This window comes from Fusarium oxysporum, chromosome XII, assembly GCF_013085055.1.
Source record: "Fusarium oxysporum Fo47 chromosome XII, complete sequence".
Classification (NCBI taxonomy): domain Eukaryota; kingdom Fungi; phylum Ascomycota; class Sordariomycetes; order Hypocreales; family Nectriaceae; genus Fusarium; species Fusarium oxysporum.
The window spans coordinates 2,358,311-2,380,205 of record NC_072851.1 but is presented as its reverse complement, the minus strand read 5'-3'; the positions used below and the strand labels follow the sequence as shown (position 1 = coordinate 2,380,205).

General features: G+C 47.2%; 7 protein-coding genes across 7 annotated transcripts; 3 read left to right on the top strand and 4 right to left on the bottom strand.

Moving 5' to 3' along the window:
• Positions 1-5,130: 5,130 nt before the first annotated feature.
• On the top strand, positions 5,131-7,937 carry FOBCDRAFT_193937 (uncharacterized protein; the record flags this gene model as incomplete). The annotated part of the gene is made up of 2 exons (XM_031194230.2): positions 5,131-5,570; positions 5,624-7,937. The coding sequence occupies 2 exons, from the start codon at positions 5,131-5,133 to the stop codon at positions 7,935-7,937; spliced, it is 2,754 nt and encodes a 917-aa protein (XP_031030851.2).
• A 2,509-nt stretch (positions 7,938-10,446) lies between these two features.
• FOBCDRAFT_209801 (uncharacterized protein) lies at positions 10,447-11,581 on the bottom strand (the record flags this gene model as incomplete). Its single annotated transcript, XM_059609288.1, has 2 exons — positions 10,447-11,075; positions 11,506-11,581. 2 exons carry the CDS (start codon positions 11,579-11,581, stop codon positions 10,447-10,449), a joined length of 705 nt encoding a protein of 234 aa, XP_059468258.1.
• Positions 11,582-11,916: 335 nt separating this feature from the next.
• Positions 11,917-13,378, bottom strand: FOBCDRAFT_246325 (Alpha/Beta hydrolase protein; the record flags this gene model as incomplete). The annotated part of the gene is made up of 4 exons (XM_059610758.1): positions 11,917-11,970; positions 12,098-12,762; positions 12,815-12,887; positions 12,941-13,378. 4 exons carry the CDS (start codon positions 13,376-13,378, stop codon positions 11,917-11,919), a joined length of 1,230 nt encoding a protein of 409 aa, XP_059468257.1.
• Positions 13,379-13,953: 575 nt separating this feature from the next.
• On the bottom strand, positions 13,954-15,424 carry FOBCDRAFT_282783 (uncharacterized protein; the record flags this gene model as incomplete). The annotated part of the gene is made up of 2 exons (XM_059611624.1): positions 13,954-14,243; positions 15,349-15,424. The coding sequence occupies 2 exons, from the start codon at positions 15,422-15,424 to the stop codon at positions 13,954-13,956; spliced, it is 366 nt and encodes a 121-aa protein (XP_059468256.1).
• Positions 15,425-15,978: 554 nt separating this feature from the next.
• On the top strand, positions 15,979-17,956 carry FOBCDRAFT_325152 (glycoside hydrolase superfamily; the record flags this gene model as incomplete). The annotated part of the gene is made up of 2 exons (XM_031194225.3): positions 15,979-16,294; positions 16,342-17,956. The coding sequence occupies 2 exons, from the start codon at positions 15,979-15,981 to the stop codon at positions 17,718-17,720; spliced, it is 1,695 nt and encodes a 564-aa protein (XP_031030846.2). The 3' UTR covers positions 17,721-17,956.
• On the bottom strand, positions 17,386-19,543 carry FOBCDRAFT_193930 (uncharacterized protein; the record flags this gene model as incomplete). The annotated part of the gene is made up of 3 exons (XM_059608764.1): positions 17,386-18,010; positions 18,153-18,961; positions 19,012-19,543. The coding sequence occupies 3 exons, from the start codon at positions 19,541-19,543 to the stop codon at positions 17,825-17,827; spliced, it is 1,527 nt and encodes a 508-aa protein (XP_059466482.1). The 3' UTR covers positions 17,386-17,824.
• An 817-nt stretch (positions 19,544-20,360) lies between these two features.
• On the top strand, positions 20,361-21,548 carry FOBCDRAFT_150337 (uncharacterized protein; the record flags this gene model as incomplete). The annotated part of the gene is made up of 1 exon (XM_031194223.2): positions 20,361-21,548. The coding sequence occupies one exon, from the start codon at positions 20,361-20,363 to the stop codon at positions 21,546-21,548; it is 1,188 nt and encodes a 395-aa protein (XP_031030844.2).
• Between the last annotated feature and the right edge of the window lie 347 nt (positions 21,549-21,895).

Below are 21,895 nucleotides of genomic sequence, written 5' to 3'. Positions count from 1 at the left end.
CAATGTCCCGCTGTTTATGCGATTATCCTTGAAGAGAACCTATATTATTGCCATTGCTGGAAGAACTATCACTTTAACCAGCCGGCGAATCGAGCTCAACTGTAAGACTTTTAGTTCTCTGGTCTGAGACTCGTAGGTGTTTTATCAGGAAACAAGCAAAAGCGGTCATAACCCTAATATCAAGCTTGTCAATGCAGAGGAGACGTCAACGTGCTAGTCGTCATGTACAGCTACAGGACGATTCCTCATTGTCGAGGATGTAAGTGAGGATCTTGACATATGCAGTCAGGCAATACATCAGGACCATCCTGGTGGTTTGCGATGCTAGCAGCAGTACGCTCGTGTACAGGGATGAGATATCGAGAGTGGTGTTATCATTGGCCGGAGTGGCTTTTATCACAACGCTGGCCGGGTCAGTCGAATCTTTGCTGACAAAGTTGGTGATTTGAATGGCTTGGACTGGGACTGGGCTGGCTGAACCTTTTGGGATGGCTTTTAACTTTGAGCATTCGGCACGCGTGCAGATTTGCTGGTCAATGTTGCCGAGTTCCGCATCTGGTATTCCAGATGGGTGATGGTGGCCGCAGTGGGGAGGAAACAGAGGAAGGGATCGCCATCCTGTGTTCACCGCTTATTGGTCTTCGTCTGCTATCTGAGTGGTAGGAGAAAGGTTTAACGTGAAGTTTGCATAGCCCTCCCAAGCATAATCAGCTTGCACACAGAACTGTCAAGAAGCTGATAAGAGAGCCATCGTACGCTATATCCTTCATCCCCAAAACAACCGTCTCTAGATAATTAAGAAGTCTGGTAATCTTGGGCGCTTCTGCGTCACCCGAATGTTCTTTCTAAGCATTGGTTAAGTTATCTGCATGACCAATCCTGATGTTACATGCCTCCTCCTGAGTCTGAATAATGGTCGGCCTGTTTCGTCCTTGAGAACCTCGCTCTGAATAATGTAGTGAGCAACTCCTTGTCTATAGGTGCATATCTCCTTTGCAGTCAAGCATCTCTCGATCTTCCTGGAATACCTAGATCCATTTAGTACTCCTTGGCGATCAAGTTTCTCAAGAGATCCTGCTCTTCACGAAGCAACAGGTTTAGGGCAGTCAAACTATTCTTGCATTAACGCGCTCCACGTTGTAACTTCGAGTATCTTTGCCCTTGCTCTGGCTGATCTGGAATATATCGATGGCCAGAACCATAGGAATTCATCCCTTTTGCGCGTTTCTTAAGATACAAGCCACAGCAAAATCGACATATTGTTCTTGACTCGTCACTGCAGCTTTGTCCAAAGATTACGGTGCTGCGGTGATAGATTGAGACAATCCTGTTTCTCCAAGGCCTCATGGGATAAGAGCAATAACTATGAGGATGATGTCTATGCTTTGTGCCTGTTGTTTGACGAGGCATGGGTGGAAATGCGCTTGGGCAACGAAAGTAGCTGGTCTTGGCTACGCAATGGAAACAAGACACTTGTAGTCCAACGTTTAGAGCGACGAACCCATGATTTGTGTATGGTGTCCTGGACTCACTTGCTCTACTGACATGCGCGGATGGGCGAGATCTTGACCGAATTCCTCGGTGCTGTTTATGGACCTTCAGCCTGTTCATGGAGTCTATGACCCGAGCCAACGAACCCGTACTTATCTTCCCGGGAAGTAGTGGAGAGTCAAACTGTTTCAGAAAAGAACCAGCAACCCTTTCTGGTCAAGGGTTGATGGGGCAATACTCATGGAGTCAAGCTCTTCAAACGCGTTCTATCGCAAGATCGCATGCAGTAAATGCATATAAAAGCCAGTATCGCATGCCTGTAGATTCTGATGTTATTGGTATACCTTTGACATAAAGGCCTCAAGATGCCAGGAGCAATGCATTATTGTTAGCAGCCACTTCTCATCAACAGCAGCTCCTCCTACAAATAGCAATTAACAGCAGTTACTTCTTATAGGCAGCAACTTCTTCTTATTGACAGCGAGATACAATTCGTGAAATTTTAAGTGCTAACATGAATAAATACAACAAATATGTCTATGCTTTCAAGGACATCGCAGTCACTCCGCAGTACCACTTCTAGCCTCAAAATGTCCAGTGTAGGCTCAGTTCAGCAACCCATATCTAATAGCGTCACCAACGCGCATCTTGAGTCTCCAACCACATCAAGAGCTATGGCGAGCGATTGTACTCCACGCAAATCTGGCACTCGCATAGCATTGGGTGTCCCGGCCAGCGGAAAGCGTTCAAACGGACAGAGAGTTGAGTATCATGCTCAGCGATGGGGTTATCCGTATTCCCCAAAGAATGCATGCTCAATCGAGAAGGCTCTGGCATCGGCGTGGAAGTCGGGGCAGTCACCCTGCTAGCTGGCAGATGACATGGCCGAAATCTGCGTGTACAAATCGATAGACCGATCACATTCTGCCCGAGACCTGCGATGTTCGGCTGAAGCATTGGTGTTGGAGGATCCCTCCAGGACCGATATTAGACCAGGCGGTTTGTGCTGATGGGAAGCATTCGCGGAGGATGACTCGCAAGTAGTAGTCTGTTCCCTTGCCCAGGAAGGCCAGTCTGCTGCACGCCAGCGATTTCTCGACTGAGATTCTGAACAGACGAGAGGTATTGCAGGAAGCTTTCGGATCGTCGATGGGTGCCAAGGGTACGGATGCGGCGATGTTGACGAACTGCTCGGTCTGGAGTTCGATTACCAGGGCGCTGTACCTCGTGTCGAGAGTTGATGACGGGAAGTCTCCGCGGTGGAATGGTGAAATGACCCCCGATGGCGGTAGTAGCTCGTCGTCGATGGCCCAGATTCTGACGATGTGGTGATGCTCCAGGAATGTCACGGAAGCGAGTTGAAGGTTGGTCAGAGAAAATTGGAGGAGGCGACGGGGTCTCGTCCGTGGCTCTCTGAGGGGGAGTTGTGGGAGCGCTGTGATCTGCGGCTTGAGAGTCGCCAAAACGAGTGTCACTTTGAACCGACGAGCCGGCGTTGCTAAGTGAAGCTGCCATAGTGACTAGTGGAAGTACAGGAGATCTGACCAGAAGAATTGGATTGAGATGAGCTTAAGGAACGATATCGATGCAGTAGGGGCTGCAAGCTCCGGTTGATAACAGATGGAGAGAGTGATAAGTTCTTCGCAGCTAGGAAAGGATGAGGAGGGAAGTGATCGAAAACACGATGTTTAGTCCGGAACAGTACGGCTCACACTTCCGTCCCTCGCATCCCAGATATGGGGAAGACAGCAAACTAAGAGCACAGAGATACACCAATACAGAAGTGTTGAATTCTGGTGACTGGAAAGCCCAGGGGCGTCTTGGAAACAGGGGAAGAAAAGACATGTCATAAATGTCCAACCGGACGTTGCAAGCGTAGGTATGTTGAGTTGAAGCATCAAGAGTGCCGATTATCCCCAAATAAGCACCTCACAAGATCATGAATGACCAAACGCATGTAGGGAAATTCCAGCTGAAGAGTAATCTGCTGCAACGCACAGAGCTATCTACGCCCGTGGTGTTGGAGTTACGCGACAGAGAACGTCGACCCTGAATTTTGAGAGAACAGAGAAGAGTTTCATGCCGTTGATTACTGTAAGGAAACCAGATGCTGATTTCCAAGGATGATAACATCAGCACGTCGCCGACCCATTTTTGGTCTGTCGCCATGACCTTGAGCTAATGCCAGGCGTTGCAGTAATCAGATTCAATGGCGGAAGCGCTCGGCATTGCATCCAGCGTTATTACAGTAGTCGATCTATCGGCCAAAGTGCTTTTCCTGTACTTATAATACTCCCGAGAGGTAAAGAATGCCAGGGATAATATCGAAAGGCTCCGTGAAGAAGTTGCTGCTTTTCAGGGCATAGCCAAGAAACTTAAGGCTCTTATTAAAGGGCCTCGCGAGAGGGAGCTAAAAACGTCTTAATAATTAATATTTGCAATAGAAGATAGCCACTTAACGCTAGAAAAGGTTAAATAACAGCTCTAACCTTTAATTAGTTGAAAGGCAATAAGTTAATTTGGTATATATATACTTAAATAGGCATTGAAAATAAATATATCAAGGGAGCCATTTAAAAGCTTAAGTGTTATAGAAGGAATATTTCTTTGGCGTTAAATATGAATTAGAAATAAGCGATGCTATTCAGGGAAATAGCAGTTATACTAATGCAAATCCGATCTAGCGTAATCCTCTAGAACGTCGTAAGGAAAGAGTTAAGTAAAAGATGATTTTAATAAAAGAGGCGAAGGTGATTGGTAAGAAAAAATAGCTAGTAATAGAAAAAGAAGCTTAATAGGAGAGAGGATTTTTCTAAAAGAGATACCTAAGAAATAATAAAAGAAAATAGGAAAATTACTAAGAAAACTATAAAAAAGGGGGGATAGAAAGAGATAAAAAGATAGAAATAAAGAGAGGTGTCGCACTGGATGTGCTTAAAATGGATTAAAGGTTGGGTCATTTATAATGAGCAGTAGTGAGTTGATTGGTTCTATCTTCTGTGTGGGGTATTCCATCCCACAGGTTTTACTTTAAATCACCTAGCTTGATTACTAAGGGCTGTTGTTCCTGAGGATCATTGAGACCAAGCCCGGCCTGCGACATATCTCAACGAGATATATCAAGCTAACACATTAAAAAAGCCCAATTAACTCAGAGTTCAGGCAGAACTTGCTGCCTAGGCTATTATGTCACAAAAGATAAGAATAAGGTCAGGGTATGATTCCAGCTATCTATAGACATAAGAAAACCTTAAAAAACCTGCCTAAATTACTTTTTTTATTCCTCTTGTTGCTATTTATGTCACCGACGACTTTTCGCGTTTGAGTTGGTACTACCATTTGCCCTCAGGATCATAGCTAAGCAGCCGCAGATTGTGAATGAAGGAGGATTTGGCTTCAAAAACTTTCTCTTTTTAGATTGAATTTAATACGTCTCTTAGTTATCAATATTTCACTATTTCACCTTGCTTGAGATCTAGCCAGTCAGCCCCATTTGGCCCAACTGCTGGCTATGCATCGGCCCGTCATATCTTCCGGTCAGCAAGGCAGATGGATTGGCTCCAAATGTTTCAACCTCCAAGCCTCATTGCGCAGCCTGATCATCATCACTTCCATATCTTCATTCTGGAATCTCGAATTATGGCCGAACTTGCTGCTATCGCCTTGGCAGGCAATATCCTTCAGTTTCTGGAGGTCGGCATCAAGTTGACCCGCACAGCGACAAGAGTTTATCAGTCCACAGACGGCTTCATAAAGGAAGACCGGGACTTTCTGGCCGATACCGAACGCTCTCGTAAACTAGCGTATCTTATCCATCAGAACCAATGGACTCCCGAAGAACATTATGAGAGCCGCTTGGATGATAGCCTCATGGAGACGGCCAAGATATGTGAGGCATATGCATCCGAACTTGTAGCCCTTCTTGATCCAATGCGTCTTAAGTCTGGAGGGTTTCGCGGCTTACAATCTATTAAGATTAGCATGCTTCGACAATTCAAGGCTAGGGATGTTCGGAACCTGGAAGTGAAGATGATCGCAGCACGAGATAATCTTATGCTTGCATTGATAAGTACATCTTAGTGAGTGTTACCCCTATTGACACCAAGTTCAAGCCACTGAAACGTAAGTTCAGTGTCCAGCAATCATCTGCTCTTAGCGCCATCCGCCAGTTGAAGCAGCAAAACGCGGTTTTGGAAGCCAATACTACAAGCAAACTGGAGTCTATTGAGAATCTCATCCAGGGAGTTGCATCTATTGACGCAGACGGGGCTACGACGATGATAACGCATTTGGATAACCTTGCGACCGAAGCGAAACAGGTGAAGAGACAGCATAAGCTGTTAAAGAGCCTTCGATTTCCTACTATTAGGCAAAGACACAGTGCTATTATGGAGCATCACAAAGCGACATTCCAGTGGATATTTACAAGTACCGAAACCGGTTTCGGAGAGTGGCTTGAATCAGGTGATGGATTCTTCTGGGTTAAAGGTAAGGCGGGCAGTGGAAAGTCAACGCTGATGAAATTTCTTGCCACCCACGACGAAACAGAGATCCGATTGAAGACCTGGGGAAAAGGGCAAAAAGTTGTCACAGCGAGCCATTTCTTCTGGAATGCCGGGACGCCAATGCAGAAATCCCTGACTGGACTGTTTCAAACGATACTTTACCAGGTTGTCAAGGTGTGCCCAGAGCTCATTGATATGGTCATTGAGTGCCGGAAAGACCCATCGGACCTTATGCTGGCAGAGCCATGGGACGACGACGAACTTCGCATAGCTTTCCAAAGGCTCTCAAGCCTAGAGTCTCTCCCTTTGCATTTTTGCTTCTTCATTGATGGACTAGACGAGTATACAGCCGGAAAGCAGCGTTATACTGGCACATTCGAGGAGTTGCTTGCCCCATTAAGAGTTCTAGCTTCCTCTCCTTCAATCAAGCTATGTGTGTCTAGTCGACCTTGGAATTCATTCGACAAAGAGTTTGGCAGACTCGAGTGGCAACTTCAGCTCGAAGACCTAACAAGAGAGGACATCAGAAGCTATGTGACGGAACAACTGGGCGCCGACCAGAAATTTCAAGAGCTGTCTAACAATAATCCACAATGCTCTGAGATACCAGAAACAATTGTTCAAAGAGCCCAAGGAGTTTTCCTATGGGTCTTTCTTGTTGTAAACTCTCTCTTACGAGGCCTTTGCAACGATGACAGTTACACTGATCTCCAACAAAGACTGAATGAGCTCCCAGATGACTTATACCGATACTTCGAACACATGCTCTATTCCATTGAGAAGGTCTACTGGGACAACACTACCCGAATATTCAGAACTGTTCTCGTATCGGAACAATCGTTACCACTACTAAGCTTTGAATTTCTAGACCGGGAAGTGGATGATCCCGCATATGCAATCACTATGCAGTCCCAGCCCTTGTCGAAAGAGAGATATAAGAGGATCCATCAGCGGGCGAAGACACGCCTCAACGCACGTTGCCGCGATTTGCTCTACGTCACGAAAAACACTGGAGAAGCTGTATTTCTGTATCAAGTCGACTTTGTTCACCGAACAGCTAGGGACTTCTTCTTGGACACAGGGGTGATAGACAAGATCATTCAGGAACGACCAACACAGGACTTCAATCCGCATCTCTCCCTCTGTAAGGTTATGCTGGCTTTGACAAAGGCCCTGACAAACTTTCAGTCAATCTCTACATTCGTTGCTGATCTCATGTATTATGCACGCACTATCGAAGACATGTACGGCCAGCCTGACCTATATAGAGACACCCCAATCAGTTTCGGCAGTTTGACCGAGATGTTTGGCATCTTGGATGAATTGGCAAGGGTTAATACAGAACGGTCTGTAAATCCGGATGTTCATCTGTTGGACAATCTTGAGCATCTTTCAAAAGATTACTTCAAAAAGCCCCGCTTGAATAACGTCTTGGCGCCTGCAGTCCAGGCCGGATTGCTCCTCTATGTCGAAGATCGCCTTCGCAGGCACCCTTCAGAGCTTCAATTGAATACTGGCCGACCTCTGCTTGATTACGCTCTACGACCAGGAAATACTGCGACTATGCTGAGGTCACCTTCAGAGACAGTTCCCATTATCCCTATTTTAAAACTTCTCTTACACCTTGGAGCCAACCCTAACGCCAGAGTAGATATGTACGATGGGAAAACGACATGGGGGTGTTTCTTGGAGACTTGCCAACAACATGCTGCGCGGAAACGAAGCCCCGAAGAAGTCGAAAAGATAGCAGCTGCTCTGGAGCTTATGATAGACTATGGAGCAAGAGTGGAGGGACACTTTGGCCCCCTCACCTTTATGGAGCTTCTTGATGAAATCAACTTGCCACCTCATTGGGTCAATCGCATCCAAGAGATGACTGAAAACAAAGATGAGAAACAATCACTACTCTCAAGTATTACGTCTTGGCTACAATGGACGTAGCACTAACAAGCTGTTTTGTATAATATAGTTGTTCTACTGCAGACATAAAAAAGTATTTTTGTATTTTATTATTCTCAAAGTCTGTATCGTCCCTAAATAGATCAGCTACATCGTTATTGTCCGTCCCATTTTCAGTAAAAGAGGAAACCCCTGCCGGGTTGGGGAGGTAACCGGCACAGCGAAATCTGCCGGGGAAGTGACATGGCGTCGGCAGGGAAGAAGAGGAAAAAAGAAAAAGAAAGGAGAGAAAGTCAAATGAAAGTAAATGAAGTAAAGCTAACATGTATAAGAACAAAGTACTCTAGACAAGTAAGTACTCTAAAAGTCTTAGCCTATAGTCTTTAAATTAATATAATAATATAATAAACTATATACTTAGTAAAATCTACTCGCTATACTCTTCTCCAGAGGTCTTATTAACTACCTAATAGGTCCTTGTATTATATCCTGCCTTGCCAGATATCATCTTATCGGATACCATACTTCGCAATTGTATTCTATATGAGCCTAAACCAGCCACAAATAATAGTCGGATCTTTGCATTTAACTTTCTGATAGTTATAGTCAGAATAAAAGCACAACAAGAAGTTGCAGGAAGAGGTTATGGCTCTGAAGAAAGAGCTGCAGGAGAAGCTCGATGATGAGGTTCAGAAACTTGAACGCAAATTTGCAGAAATGAACAAACAGGACTCGAAGCTACAATCTACTATTCAGGAATGTCAGGAAAAGCAAGATCACAGGTAGGATTCTGGCTTCGTACTACAAGGAATCTTACTAGATCATATCGGTAGAAGCAACACCCCTATTTCTGCGGCCAGACGGGCAAGAAACCTCACCGAATTGCGCTCCGAGGCTTCTATCGACGAGCGTAACGCCAAAGCTGTGGACGTCGTTGCCCAACTGTGCTCGCCCTGCATCGAGGACCGCGTCGCTGAGGCAAGGCGCAACCTTGCAGACCTGTACTCTGAAAGATACGAAGAGGATCCCTCGAAAGTGCCCCATTCACATTCATTTGAAGCCGTGATTCAAAGAAGAGGCATACTTAAGGAGGTGCGCGCGGCTGGCAAGACTTCAAGTATACGCCGGGAGGCTCTTCGCCAGCTCAGCAAGGTCAAGCTCGAGAACGAACAAGGAAGGACGAGGTTATCTACTTCGGGTCGACATAGTCCATACTAACTCGCTCGACACGATACATAATGGAGTTTTACAGAAACGGTGCCATGGACTACTCAAAGGTGTGCTTGACGTGGAGGCTAGTCAGACCGTGGGCAAAGCAAGTGTGCCGCATTTTCTAGGAGTTGCGGCGACGGACAATAATTGGATCGACTCGGGCTTGATCGCGCGACGTGAATGAGAAGATGAGAGAGTTGTGGTCGGGCTGTCGATAGAGAACCAACTCTGCTGCAGTTGAAGAATCGAGGAGCGCATCGCTTCCTACATATTCTCCGTTCGGTGGTCAGGTCGACTTGGACTTGGTGTCGCATCGGTATCGCGTGGAAGTGAGGATCTCTTCCTGGAGGGCGGGCCGTTGGATTGCGGCGGAAAGGCATATGCGGGCCGTTGGGTGTGCTAGTCGAGAGCCAGCTTGGAAGATGCGAATCAGGAGTATCAGGAGGTTGCTGGTGCGGAAAATATGCAAATATACCAGAGACCGACAACAGTGAAGGATTAAATGTCCAAGATGCGCGGCATCTCAAACACCAGTCCAAGGCACAACCTTGGAGGAAAGCATCATTGCCTTTATGTTACCGCTCCTCGCCAATCTTCCTAAGTTTATCCGCACAGTCAATTGTTAGTACTAACATGGGAAATAAGAGTCAAGAATAATGGAAGCATAAGCAATCAGTCCTGGGTTTCGACCCCAGTGGTATAGAGCCACATACGACTTCGAGGTCCCAGACGTACCGTTCGCTCCAAATAAAATACAAGCCCGTATCTGAAGAATTGTCTCTTTCAGTGTGCCATGGTAGCACAAAGCGTAGTATAGATGGCGGTCTTCTCAAATGAATCTAGTCCCCGAGTTGAAGGCAACATGAAGGGAACAATTACGCGACGCGATTGGAAGTGCTTGCATATAACTTATCGAGCTTATTAGTAAGGGTAAAGAATTAGATCTCCTTTGTTGATTTATGCCTTGGGAAAGTCTCCGTCATCACGATCAGATGAATCCACGTTCACTAAACAACACCAATGCTCCGTGCCTTACGATTATCCCAATTATCTGAAGCATTCGACAGCTCTTGGTGGGACAGTCCAGCGACACTCCGGGCGGGAAGCGGCTATTATATAGTTGGTTAACCATCCAGGCTGCGATTGGGGATAAAGTGAGAAAACAAGAAAGAAGACGAAAGCTTAAATTCACGTGGTTTACACAATTGCCGCAGATTGGATTTCAAAACCCCTACCATATGACACCATCAGCAGTTGCCATTGTCGCTATCTAATTCCTTGTTACCCCTACCCTTTAACTCTAACAAACATTCTAATTGCCACCTTTCTCCTCCTGTCCTTACATACAACGTCCATACTGATCCATCCACTTGATCTCTGCATCGGGAGAAGCGTCAACCAGTCTCCAACAAACAACTGTGTACCCAACTCGCTCAAGGATGCTGAAATCCGGCTTTATAAACTTGAAGATGTACGAAGGCATGGTAGATATCCTATCCTGTTGAGGCTCCCGATCATCAAACATGTGAACCAGGCCAAAGCCGCTCTGACCTAGAGCAACAAAGTCGCTTCGCACCGCAACGACCTGAAGACAAAGAGATTCAGGGTGGTTGTGCCAATGCGCTTCATCCAAGATGCTCCAGTGGTTACAGGCCTGCCCAAGCTCACAGTCCTGCGGAATCGAATGGTGGATCATGAAGTCTTTTCTGACCGGAAACCCAGCAGCCTGCTGAACTTTACCGATGAAGGTACGAGAAAAGGCTCGTCCGATTGCAGGCTGCTCCCTGACTTCAGCATATCTTGGGTCGGTCTTGAGATATGCCTTGCTGAGGCGTGGTGTCTCGTCGTACGTTCCATCGGAAAGAAGGCGACGGGGTGCGCGGGTCTCGTCCCAGTCGCGGATCAGTGCCTCGTCACGGTCGACGAGGCGCTCGAGGTTGGAAATGGTACGGGCAGCCTGGGCAGAATCTATAGTGTTGGAGGGATATCGGCAGGGTGAAATAAACTCAGAGTGTTGTTGTTATTGAGAAAGCCTGCTGTTGATGAAAAGTGAGATCTCTGTCGTAAAATTTGCTAATGATCAGTTGCAGGTACGATAAAAGGTATCACAAGCGTTGTAATCAACGTGATAATTGTTTCGCAGTGCGAGTTGGTGAAGAAAGAAAAGCATCTTTGCGATAATAGACTGCACACTTATAGAAGTGGAGGCTCTTCTATTTTGACGCAAATCAAGAACAGCTGGTGTTGTTCACGAGCAAGAAATGGAAAGTTATTACTGCCTTAGTTCGACTACTCAGTAACATAAAGACCTGAAGGGGTTGTCTATCTCATTCGTGAGAACATCGGCATGGTTGGGAAAGAAAAAGCATATGTGCAGTTAAATTTTTATTGTTCGCACTATGAATGTCATTCATCTTTGTTTCGAACGTTGAAGTAATTCGTCTAGGGTAATCTTTGACTATCAGAACAGGCATGGTGAGCCGCGAAACAAAGCCAAAAGCATGGGCAATCTGGAATTTGTAAATAAACATTGCCTACTTGTTCTAGAGCTTACCAAGTGTTCAGTTAGTGATATCCAAGTGGCGACTTCTCAGGATCAGGTTATTGAGTAAGGCCAAGCTGATAAATTTGATGTCCCGCAGGCTATCATTTATCAAGGGCATTCAAGGGCGTTTCCCGATGAGAATGAGGGATATGGCTCTTTTCTCATGCCATTTAATTAGTATTTCTACCTTCCAATAGAAGGAAGTCGAAAATCATGCTCGGGGAATAGCTGAATGTTAAGTCTGTCAGTGGCTCATTGGTTCCTTTACCTAATAAAGCGATCACTAGTAAGGTGATCAGTAGTGAAGTGATTACTAGACTTGTCTGTAACTAAGAAGTCCAGTAAGTGCAATGACATTTAAGTAATTACACCAAGTCAATTGTTGCATGCACCAGTACAGTACATCACGTCAAACAGAAGTCTTAGCTTGAAGCCTGTCCCTAACCTTCCGTCCAATGTCAGAATCGCCAAACATCAACCGCAGATCCCCAACTATAGCGCCCGGCTGTTCCCACGCCGCAAAGTGACCACCGCGCTCATGCTCCTCCTGAAAAACGACGGGACCAAGAGTCTGATTCCACAACTTGGGCAACAGAACAAGGTCATTCATAAACCGAGAGATGCCCAGAGGTACATCGATGAACGCCCCTGCAGCAGCAAATGCGACGGGGTTGGATTGCTCAAATGCGTAGTAGAGGTTACTCGGTGCATCAGGCCCCGCAGTAGAGAACCAATAGATGCTAACCCAGGTGAGTATCTCTTCATCAGTCCATTCATACGCATCGCTCCATTGAAGGAGTTTTTCGTAGATCCATGCGAGTAATCCGACTGGGCTATCACGGAGAGAGAAGCCGATTGTCGTTGGCTTTGTTGACTGGATGCTGTAGTATCCCATACCGGTTTTCGAGACCTCGCCCGCACGTACAAGCGCTTTGAGCTCGCCCTCGGTAAGGGGTGTCTTTTGTAATTGCTTGTACAGATCCGGATGGGTATCCTCCTTTGGCTCACTGGGCAGAGGCGTGTTGGTGTGAAGAGCCATGCAGCGTGAGTTGCCGAATGATGCCGCCATGTCACGCGCAATAATGCTTCCGACGTCGCCGGCTTGGATTACTGTGACTCATTAGCCACGCGATATCTATGCTCACATGCGAAAGTTTCATACCGTATTTCTCATATCCGAGTTCATTCATAAGTCTGTCATACAGCTTTGCGTGATGTTCAACTTGGAATCCGGGCTGTCAAAACATCAGTACGCGATGTAGACTGTTTGGTTCAGACTAGTCATTACCTTGCTCGCCGATGAGAACCCAAAGTCGATGAGACTTGGTGCGACAACATGAAAGCTGGGGCCGCCATTGCTGTCGACCAGAGATTCGAGAACCCTGGTCACTTCGACAAAACTACCGGGCCATCCATGAAGAAACAGAAGAGGAATCGCGTCTGTCCTGTCACTTTTCTTGTGGATAAAATGCACGTCAAGGGCCCCAAAACCTTCGATACCAATGGATGTGATGAAATGGGGCAATTTATTCAGACTGGCTTCAACTGCCCGCCAGTCAAAGGTTGTCTGCCATGTTTTCGCCAGTCTTTTGACATCATCAACTAGTGCACCTCGCTCCCAAGACTGATTGTTATCTGCAGGAAAGTCTGTCAGTGCCAGCTTCTGCTTGAGGCGCTCAATCTTTGAGTCGGGTATGTTTATCTGGTAGGGTTTTATAGTCGACATATTGCGTAAAGCACTGGCGTGAATTGTTTGTGAAAGCATAGAAAGGTAGAATCTTGTGATTGGGGTCAGAGCGGGGTTATATGCACCCATCAGTATCTGTATGCATGGCAGGATTTGAATCCTTGACTGGAAGTAAGCTTATCTCCGTTTAACTCGGCGGAAGCGTGAATGTATAGATAAGAGCTCTGGTAAATTGAACCACTTGCTCGATCTTAGTATCTGTTGATAAATCGCTGAAACGATGGACCAGTATCGTTGATAGTCTGTAGGGATTCGGATGGTGTTACTGGTCATGTCATGCTTCTTTGTATCTTGCTGATGTACACGACCACCCACCCTCGCATTCTTTAACAATCATTCGAGAGTTCTGGTAAACTCGCTATCTAAGATTCGCTTCCCATGTATTCGCAATACCTCAATTTCCGGCGTGACAAAAGCATCTCAACGTAAGTAGGTGTTCCTGGGATGGGCATGTACGGTCCCATGTCATCTCGAGGCAATAAGAGCCCGAGGTGGAGGCTGGACGCGGTGTGATCAGGTCTGCTTATTCTGCAGTTGCGGCACAGTAAATATTTCTAGAGCTTTTCGGCTTGAACATCGTGCGGTGGCTTGATCAACTTCTTGATCAGAACCAACACATCTCTCTCCTCGCTCATAAGAGCATTTGCCAACCTATGCTCTGTGCATTTTGAACATCCTTTCTTGATTCCAGATTCAATGGCGTTGCTCGGGAGAACCGTTCTCCAACCGTCGCTCAGAATGCGATAGTCAAGCTCCATACCCGGAGGTAGTTGCTTCACAACAGGGTCAAATACGGGCGGCCAGCTAGAAACCAGGATGCAGTGAAATAGAACAGCCATGCCATCTATACATTCATCAGACGGGAGTATGCCCAAGCTTGAAGGTGATGGTGCTCCAGGTACTTGACCTGCTTAACAGTACTTACTGGCCTTCAGAAACGAACAGACTAACCCCATGCCAGCAGAGTATCAAACAGGCGAATAAGCGCAATAGACCTGAACTTGGATAGCCAAAGACTATCAACGTCATGGCAGGGCAGGTTATCTGAATTAGTGGGGGCGTTGATTCTTCAAGTAAGTTTAGGATTCAACACAACGAGAAACTGGGGCATAGAACAAAGAAGGTAATCGTTTCAGAGGACCCTTCCAGAGACTTCTCGCGAATAGATCGAGTCTGAAGACGGATTCAAAGAGAACATCGCAATCAAGCTCAGCATGACGATGGACAAAGAAAATGATCATGATAGCGCGAGTTGTTGTTCCTGGGGCAGAGAGATGCTGCCTCTTGAAACATCTCCACGTGGTGCATCATGCCCAGCGGGCTCATTCCAATGCTCCGAGGTTGTCGGTGAAGGGAAGAAGGAAACAGGGAGGCCGGTCTTGTCATGAAACTCATCTACCGCAACGAGCAATCGTTCAAGTCTTCGTGCAACCTTTTCACCGTAGCGCAAGGAGTGGTGCAGACTCAGCATTGATGATATGGCCTGCAAAGATGCTAAGGATGAACGCGAAAACCGGCACTCATCTAATGTCCCTTGATGGTCACTGTAACCCTGTCAATGATTTACTCCTCTTATAGGATCGGCCAAAGCCAGAGACGGAAATGACTTGGTTTCTAATGTAGCCTTCTATGAATAAGACTTATTCTTTTTACAACTCGCCTAGGGCCTATTCTCGGTGCAGTAAGTCGTCAGCTCTAATGGACCGTAAGAGCTTGATCGGTTGTTTGACACCAGCGCCCATGCTGTTCTTCCATCAGTCGTCTTGCCAGATCAAAGGCAACTCCAGCACTGGTCCTGCGTAAAAGAGGCCGACAGGTACAACACCTAGGCAACACAGCCTTTGCGTCTTTTTCAGAAGACCTCGTCTTTGTTCACGCCGTTAACTATAGCGCAGAGCATGAGCAGTGGCATTCGTATATATCAGCAGCGCAGGTCGAAGTACTTGTACCATGTTGCATGGGGACTTGGAGATGAGGCTGCTCGTCATGCTCGACGGAATACATGTCGTTCTTCTCGGAGGACATAATGATCAAGTAAGTGACAGGTCAATGCCATAGAAAGAGATAAAAGTTAATTGTATGTGAAGACTTTTCGAGATGTATGGGAAAAGATCACATTCTTAAGGCCATGAAATTGAGTGCGGCAAGTTTATGCTGCCCCGACTGGAAGTTGTTGAAGCTGGGGAAGTAGAAACGGCGCCCCATTCATTTACCCCAGATTTAGGAATTGGTTTAGCCACTTTCATTGAATGGCCCCAATTTCTAGACTATTCGGGTTTAATTTGAGTTCATGGTTTATTTTCGTATCACCACGCCACGGCCTCTTGAGGAGCGGCATTGCAGCCACTCAGAAAGACTTTATTCCGGGCCGCCACATCAAAGCCCATTCGGCTTATCAACCAATCACAAAAGGGCATTTCCGATCAGTATGAGGCGGGGGACTATCACCCTTATTCTTCCTATTTCTTACTCGCTCTGTTACTCTATTCTATGCCTTAACTTCCAACCGTGTTTCTTCCCTTGCATTTTGAAAAAAACTGCATCTTACAATCATCACGTCCGATTAACAACCATCCAGCATGGGATCACTGAGTATCAACATTCCTCACCTGAGGCGCAATGAGAACTCCAAACAACTCATAGTCAACGGACGCCCATTCCTCATACGAGCAGGCGAACTTCAAAACTCTTCCTTGACATCAGTCGAGTACATGGAGCCAGTTTGGCAGAAGATGGTAGACACAAACATCAACACTCTGCTAGGCTGCGTGACCTGGGAGATGATCGAGCCCGAAGAAGATACTTTCGACTTTTCTGTTCTCGACGAGATTATCCTTGCAGCGCGAAAGCGTTCATTGCATCTTGTGTTGCTCTGGTTCGGCTCATTCAAAAACGGTAAGAACCCGCTAAATACTGTGGTGGATAGGGACTGATGGGCTCAGGGCTCTCGACATACGTGCCATCATGGGTTAAGCAGAACCCGAAGCGATTCCCTCGAGCGAAACTGCGCAAAGCTGGCGGTCGTCTTGAAACCGCTGATGTTGTATCACTCTTCCACCCAGAATCTCGCAAGGCTGACGCCAAAGCGTTCGGCGCACTAATGAAGCATCTCCGGGAATTGGATGAGTCTCACTCCACTGTCATCATGGTTCAAGTTGAGAATGAGAGTGGCTTGTTGGGCGACTCGCGTGATGGGTCTGAAATAGCTGAAAAGGCGTTTCGCCAACCTGTGCCACAGGAGCTCATCGAGTTCCTCACTTCAAGCTGGGAAAACCTTCACGGAGATATCAAGAAGCACAACCTGGCCCACTTCGACCCTGCAGGACTTGAAGGCGGTGACTGGGAGACAGTCTTTGGATCAAGTCCTCGTACCGATGAACTGTTCATGGCATACCACTATGCTCTCTACGTCAACCAAGTGGCGGGAGCTGGAAAAACACAATATCCCATTCCGCACTACACCAATATGTGGATGAACTACGCCGGAGACGATACGGACAACGACTTCCCGGTTATTGTAGGTGGGGGCGGTATGCCAGGGGATTATCCCTCCGGTGGTGCCGTGAGCAACGTCATGGATGTCTGGATGCAGTTTGCGCCCAACTTAGACTTCCTCGGTCCTGACATCTATCTCAACGATTACGAAAGGTCCTGTGCAAAGTATAGGCATAGAAATCAACCACTCTTTGTTCCGGAACAGCGACGCGATGAGTATGGCGCTCGGCGTATGTGGATTGCCTACGGATCCTATGCGGCGATGGGTGTAGCTCCTTTTGGCGTTGATACCATAGAACCAGCCGACAATCCCTTCACCAAGCACTACGGACTTCTCAAGTCAGTGTCGGCTATTGTTCTTGAAGCTCAACGTCAGCCAAATTCATCTATTGGCTTCTGCTTTGATGAAATACCGAACGGCGCATCCAAAAATATCTCTCACCCCATCAAGCGAAGCTGGGGAGATTTCGACATCACAATTGATCGATGCTTCGTCTTTGGAAAACCAGGACCAGGGGCAGGCATGGTTATTCATCGAGGGCCCGGTAAGTTCCTGTTGATCGGCTGGGGATTCCATGTTAGTGCAAAGAGTTTATTGAAGAATACAACCTTCACGGGGATCCTCAAATTCGAGGAAAAGGCTGTGGATGACGAGGAAACTGGTCGCTTGCGAACAGTGCGCGTCTTGAACGGGGATGAGACTAGGAGTGGCAGCTTTGCCATGATGCCTGGCGAGGATCCTGACTATGGTGGCTTTCCTATCTCTGTCACTGTCCCAGCGAGGACAATGATTGCCGAGGTCACCTTTTATACCATTTCCGAGTAGGTGATGGATCATAAACACTGTTGATCTTGTTAAACCCTCTATTTATGTATCTGAATGATTAATTCTCAGACTCCTTCTTTTGTCCTGCTATGATTTTTTATCTCTTAATTGCTGGTATTTTCTTCCATAGAATACATTTGCATGTCATCTAAAATCAAGTCATCAATATTAAATGCAGTGTACCTCCCCTGTTCAGTCACCGCTTGAGTACGAGCTGAAAAACTATCCATGTCAAGATCCATGCCCGACGTCACTGGTGCAACTTCCTTCTCGCCCAAAGGAAGTGAGTACTGTATCAAGAAACGCAGCATCCAGCCGTCAAGTGTATGTGTTCTGTAATCACTGGACAGCAGGCAATAATTCTGAAAGGTAACGAGTCGATGAATCTGTGGAGAATCAGTCCTAGCCATTTGGTCAAACTGACTCACGTACCATGGATTCAGTATTTGGCCAGTACCGTCTCAGTTCAAGGATCGCCTCAAAGTTCGACTTGAGGGCATCTCGAGCAGGTTTAACATCTTCATCCACACTGAACAAAAGCGTATGGAGTAGGACCGATGATGATACTACTGCCATATGGCCAACAGTCGGGTAGATGACTTCGCAATTTTCCTTCTGCCGAGCGAGTTTCAGAAGATCGCTGTATGAAGAAGCATGGAACTTGCACTTCGCTCGATACATCGCCGCCAGAGGTGATGATGATGCCGCGGGCTCGAGGAATCGAAAGTATAGCAGCGTGGCGTAGTGGTGATAGCCCAAGTGGAGAGCGATAAAGGCGCCCCCATGACCTGCTTTGATGAACCGCTCAAGATTCTCTGTACTCAGCCTGACGTTCGGTGGAATAGTCCATTCCCAGTCATCTAGCAGTTTGGAGAGGGACGCAACATTCGAATGGATTTCCTCATCGTCAATGTTTCCGTAGACACTGCGATAGTTGAGATCCTTGATCGGTCCAAAGAGGCGAACTAACGAGATCTTGTGCGCCCAAAGTCCTGGCTGCCACGGGAGATTCAGCTTTGTCTCGTCTGGAGACAGAGACTCGAAAATAGGCTCGTGCATTGGAAGATCAACAGCAAGATCGGTGTCTCGGATCTGAGGAGCCAGCCCAAGACTGGAGGATGACCAGCGATCAGCCATGTAGAGCGTCCACCAAGCCCGTATCCTTATCTCGCGATCTATCAATGTGCTGGCCGCCGAACCAGTGCCGGCTTCCATGATTTGTAGCAGGTTGACACCGATACCTGTGAGCGGTAAGTGACTGGCAGAATGGAACGTCGTTGGTGCAGCTTACGAAAGAATAGGGCTTCAGAGGAGGGGTTGAGATGGGCAGCATAGAGATTAGCGATCAAAATACATGTCTGCACATTCTCGATACAGATATTTTCCAAATCAGCCAGAAGTAAGCGCTTAGACTCATTATTATATGTGCTTTCTAGAGAGCGAACATCATCATCTGCGTCGAATCTGGCACCCATACTGCAGATAGAGAGCAGTAGAGCTTTATTGACTGAGCCATTTTGTACCTGTTTCTTCAGGGTAGCTGGGTGGAACAAGCTATGAGGTCGATTGTGAAGTTTGGTGAGGTAGTAATCAACAAGACGAATAGCGACGTCAACAGGAACGTCGATCGAAGTGTCTTGATGCCGCGTGGGACTTGGGTTTGGCAGCAGGGCATGGGTTCGGGCCGGGACATTGGCCAAGGAAGCTGTGCACTTGAGACTCTTAATTTGGCACTGATCGCACGAGTCTCCTACTTGGCCGCTTCGGCGTGTACATCTCCGCTTAGTTCTCCGGCACTCGTGGCACGCTTTGGGGGGTTTCATTGTATTGAGGGTAATAAACTCTCTGTTTGAGGAATTAGGATCATCTGGGGAACAGCAGGGGGCGGAATACAACACGGGGTAAATCTTTGGGCGCTGATCTCAGGCTTGCCCGCATTCTTCTCGTCCTCGGAAATGGCAATTTCTGATTGGCTCTTGCCCCGACCGCCCATCGTCATGGCGTGGGGAAGCGGAGTAAAGAGTGGAAAGCTAACAAAGTAACTCAATCAGCTTTGGAGCCATCACCAGGGGTAAAAGTGAGGTCTTTGTGAAATGGCTTACTGTTTGTCAATCAATATCTATGCGCGTCGAGAGAGATTCTGCGATACGCGCGCTTTGGTCAAGAGGCCGTTATCCAGCTATGGCTTCACCCGAGGAGATCGATTCCCCGCATCGGAAATGAAACATGTTCATTGGCTTGAATGCCGCTTGCCCCTCGTAATGCTGCAAGGTACAAGGGGAAGTAGGCGGTAAATCTGGATATTTGGTGGTGCTTTGGCCCAAGCCAGGTCGTATTGATGATACTTCATCTATTATTCTTGACCTATTTCCTGCTTTGGCCAACGGTTGACAAATCTTGTGTGCTATACCCCGCAGACAACAGACTTTTCAGTCTGAGATCAATCGAGCAACGCATGAGAAGGCGAAATGGCTTGTCTCTACTGCTCACTGCCATCCATGACCCTGCCAGACGGGGTTATAAAACCACGTAAATGACTATAAATATAGCGTTCCCAGCTTCAGTCTCAGTCAACATCACTCGCCAGGAGCCACCAAGCAAACCAACCACCCTCTTCTGGCTTCCCAATCATCTTTCGCCATGATTTTCAGCCACCTATTCGCCACCGCGGTTCTCACGACCTCAAGTCTCGCAGCGTCACTGGCACCGCGGGCCGTAAAGCCCTGGTCCAACTTCAACGACAACGCTGTCTTCTATCCCAAGAAGGAAGCTACCAGCTGGCGAACCCTCTACGGCCGAACTCTGCAGCTCCCCGACAAATCTCTGCTTCTGTCGTGGGAGGACTACGATCCTGATGTGGAGTTCACCTACTTCCCTATCTACAAGTCTACAGATGGCGGTGCGACATACACGCCTTTTGCTAGGGTGGAGGATCAGGTCAACGGCTGGGGTAATTGGTACCAACCCTTTCTTTACGCCTTGCCCCAGGACTTTGGCGGATACAGTAAGGGCACTATTCTGCTAGCCGGCGTCTCTACTCCTCGCAATCTGACCGAAGCCTACATCGACCTCTATGCCAGTAAGAATCAGGGCAAAGACTGGGAGTTTGTCAGCCATATCGTTTACGGCCCTGGACCGGAGACTGTCAAGCAGGGCGATCAAGCCGTTTGGGAGCCGTTTCTTATGATGCACAATGGCCAGCTTGTTTGTTACTTCTCCACCCAAGTCGACCCCAAGTACAATCAGAAGCTCTCGCACAAGACAACCAAGGATTTGCGACAGTGGAGCGAGGCTGTTGACGACGTTGCCTATCCTAACACCAATCAACGTCCTGGCATGGCGACTGTCGCCTACAGTCCTATCTCCAAGAAATACGTTATGACGTTTGAGTACTGTGGTGGACCTCTTACTGGCGGTTGCCCTGTCTACTACAAGGTATCCAACGACCCTCTCGCCTTCGGATCCGCTACTGCGCAGCCTATCATTCCTAATGACGGACAACTGAACCCCAACGGCAGCCCATTTGTGATCTGGACGCCTGAGCCCGGAAAGAAGGGCAGCGGGATCTTCATCGCTAACGGCAACAGCCGGGAGGAAGTCTTTGTCAACACAGATGCTGTTGACCCTAATGGTTGGAAGCCGGTTAATGTCGGGCAGTGGTCGGCTTATTCGCGTGAGCTACGAATTATTCAGACTCCCGATAATAGTGCCGCTGAGGGAGAGCCTAAGCTCCTTATTACAAATGGCGGAAATATTGGTTGTTCAGGAGACTGTTACAACTATGTTGCAGATGGGCTCGTGGATATTCCCAGTTATCCCCGGAACTAAACGGTAGATTTGACTTAACCTTTTGGGTAGATTTGGTAGGATGGGATGAGTGGTTGGCAGACCGTATTTCTTTCAACTGATCCTGGTTGGAAATCTGTCTAGTGGTAGTACTCTTCTTTTTGAGAGGGATTGCAATTAGTTATTTCTTTTATATTAAGCAATCTTTCTTTGATTTACTTTGGCATAATTTGCCACTGACTCAGATGTTGTCGTGGATCTCACCACCAGTCTATATCCATAAGCCAATAATTCACTGCATCAATGGCTACAGTTCACACATTCAGACATATTCATCAAATCCTTTTCAACAAGCGAGATCATTAAATCATGGTATACAATGAGTGTGA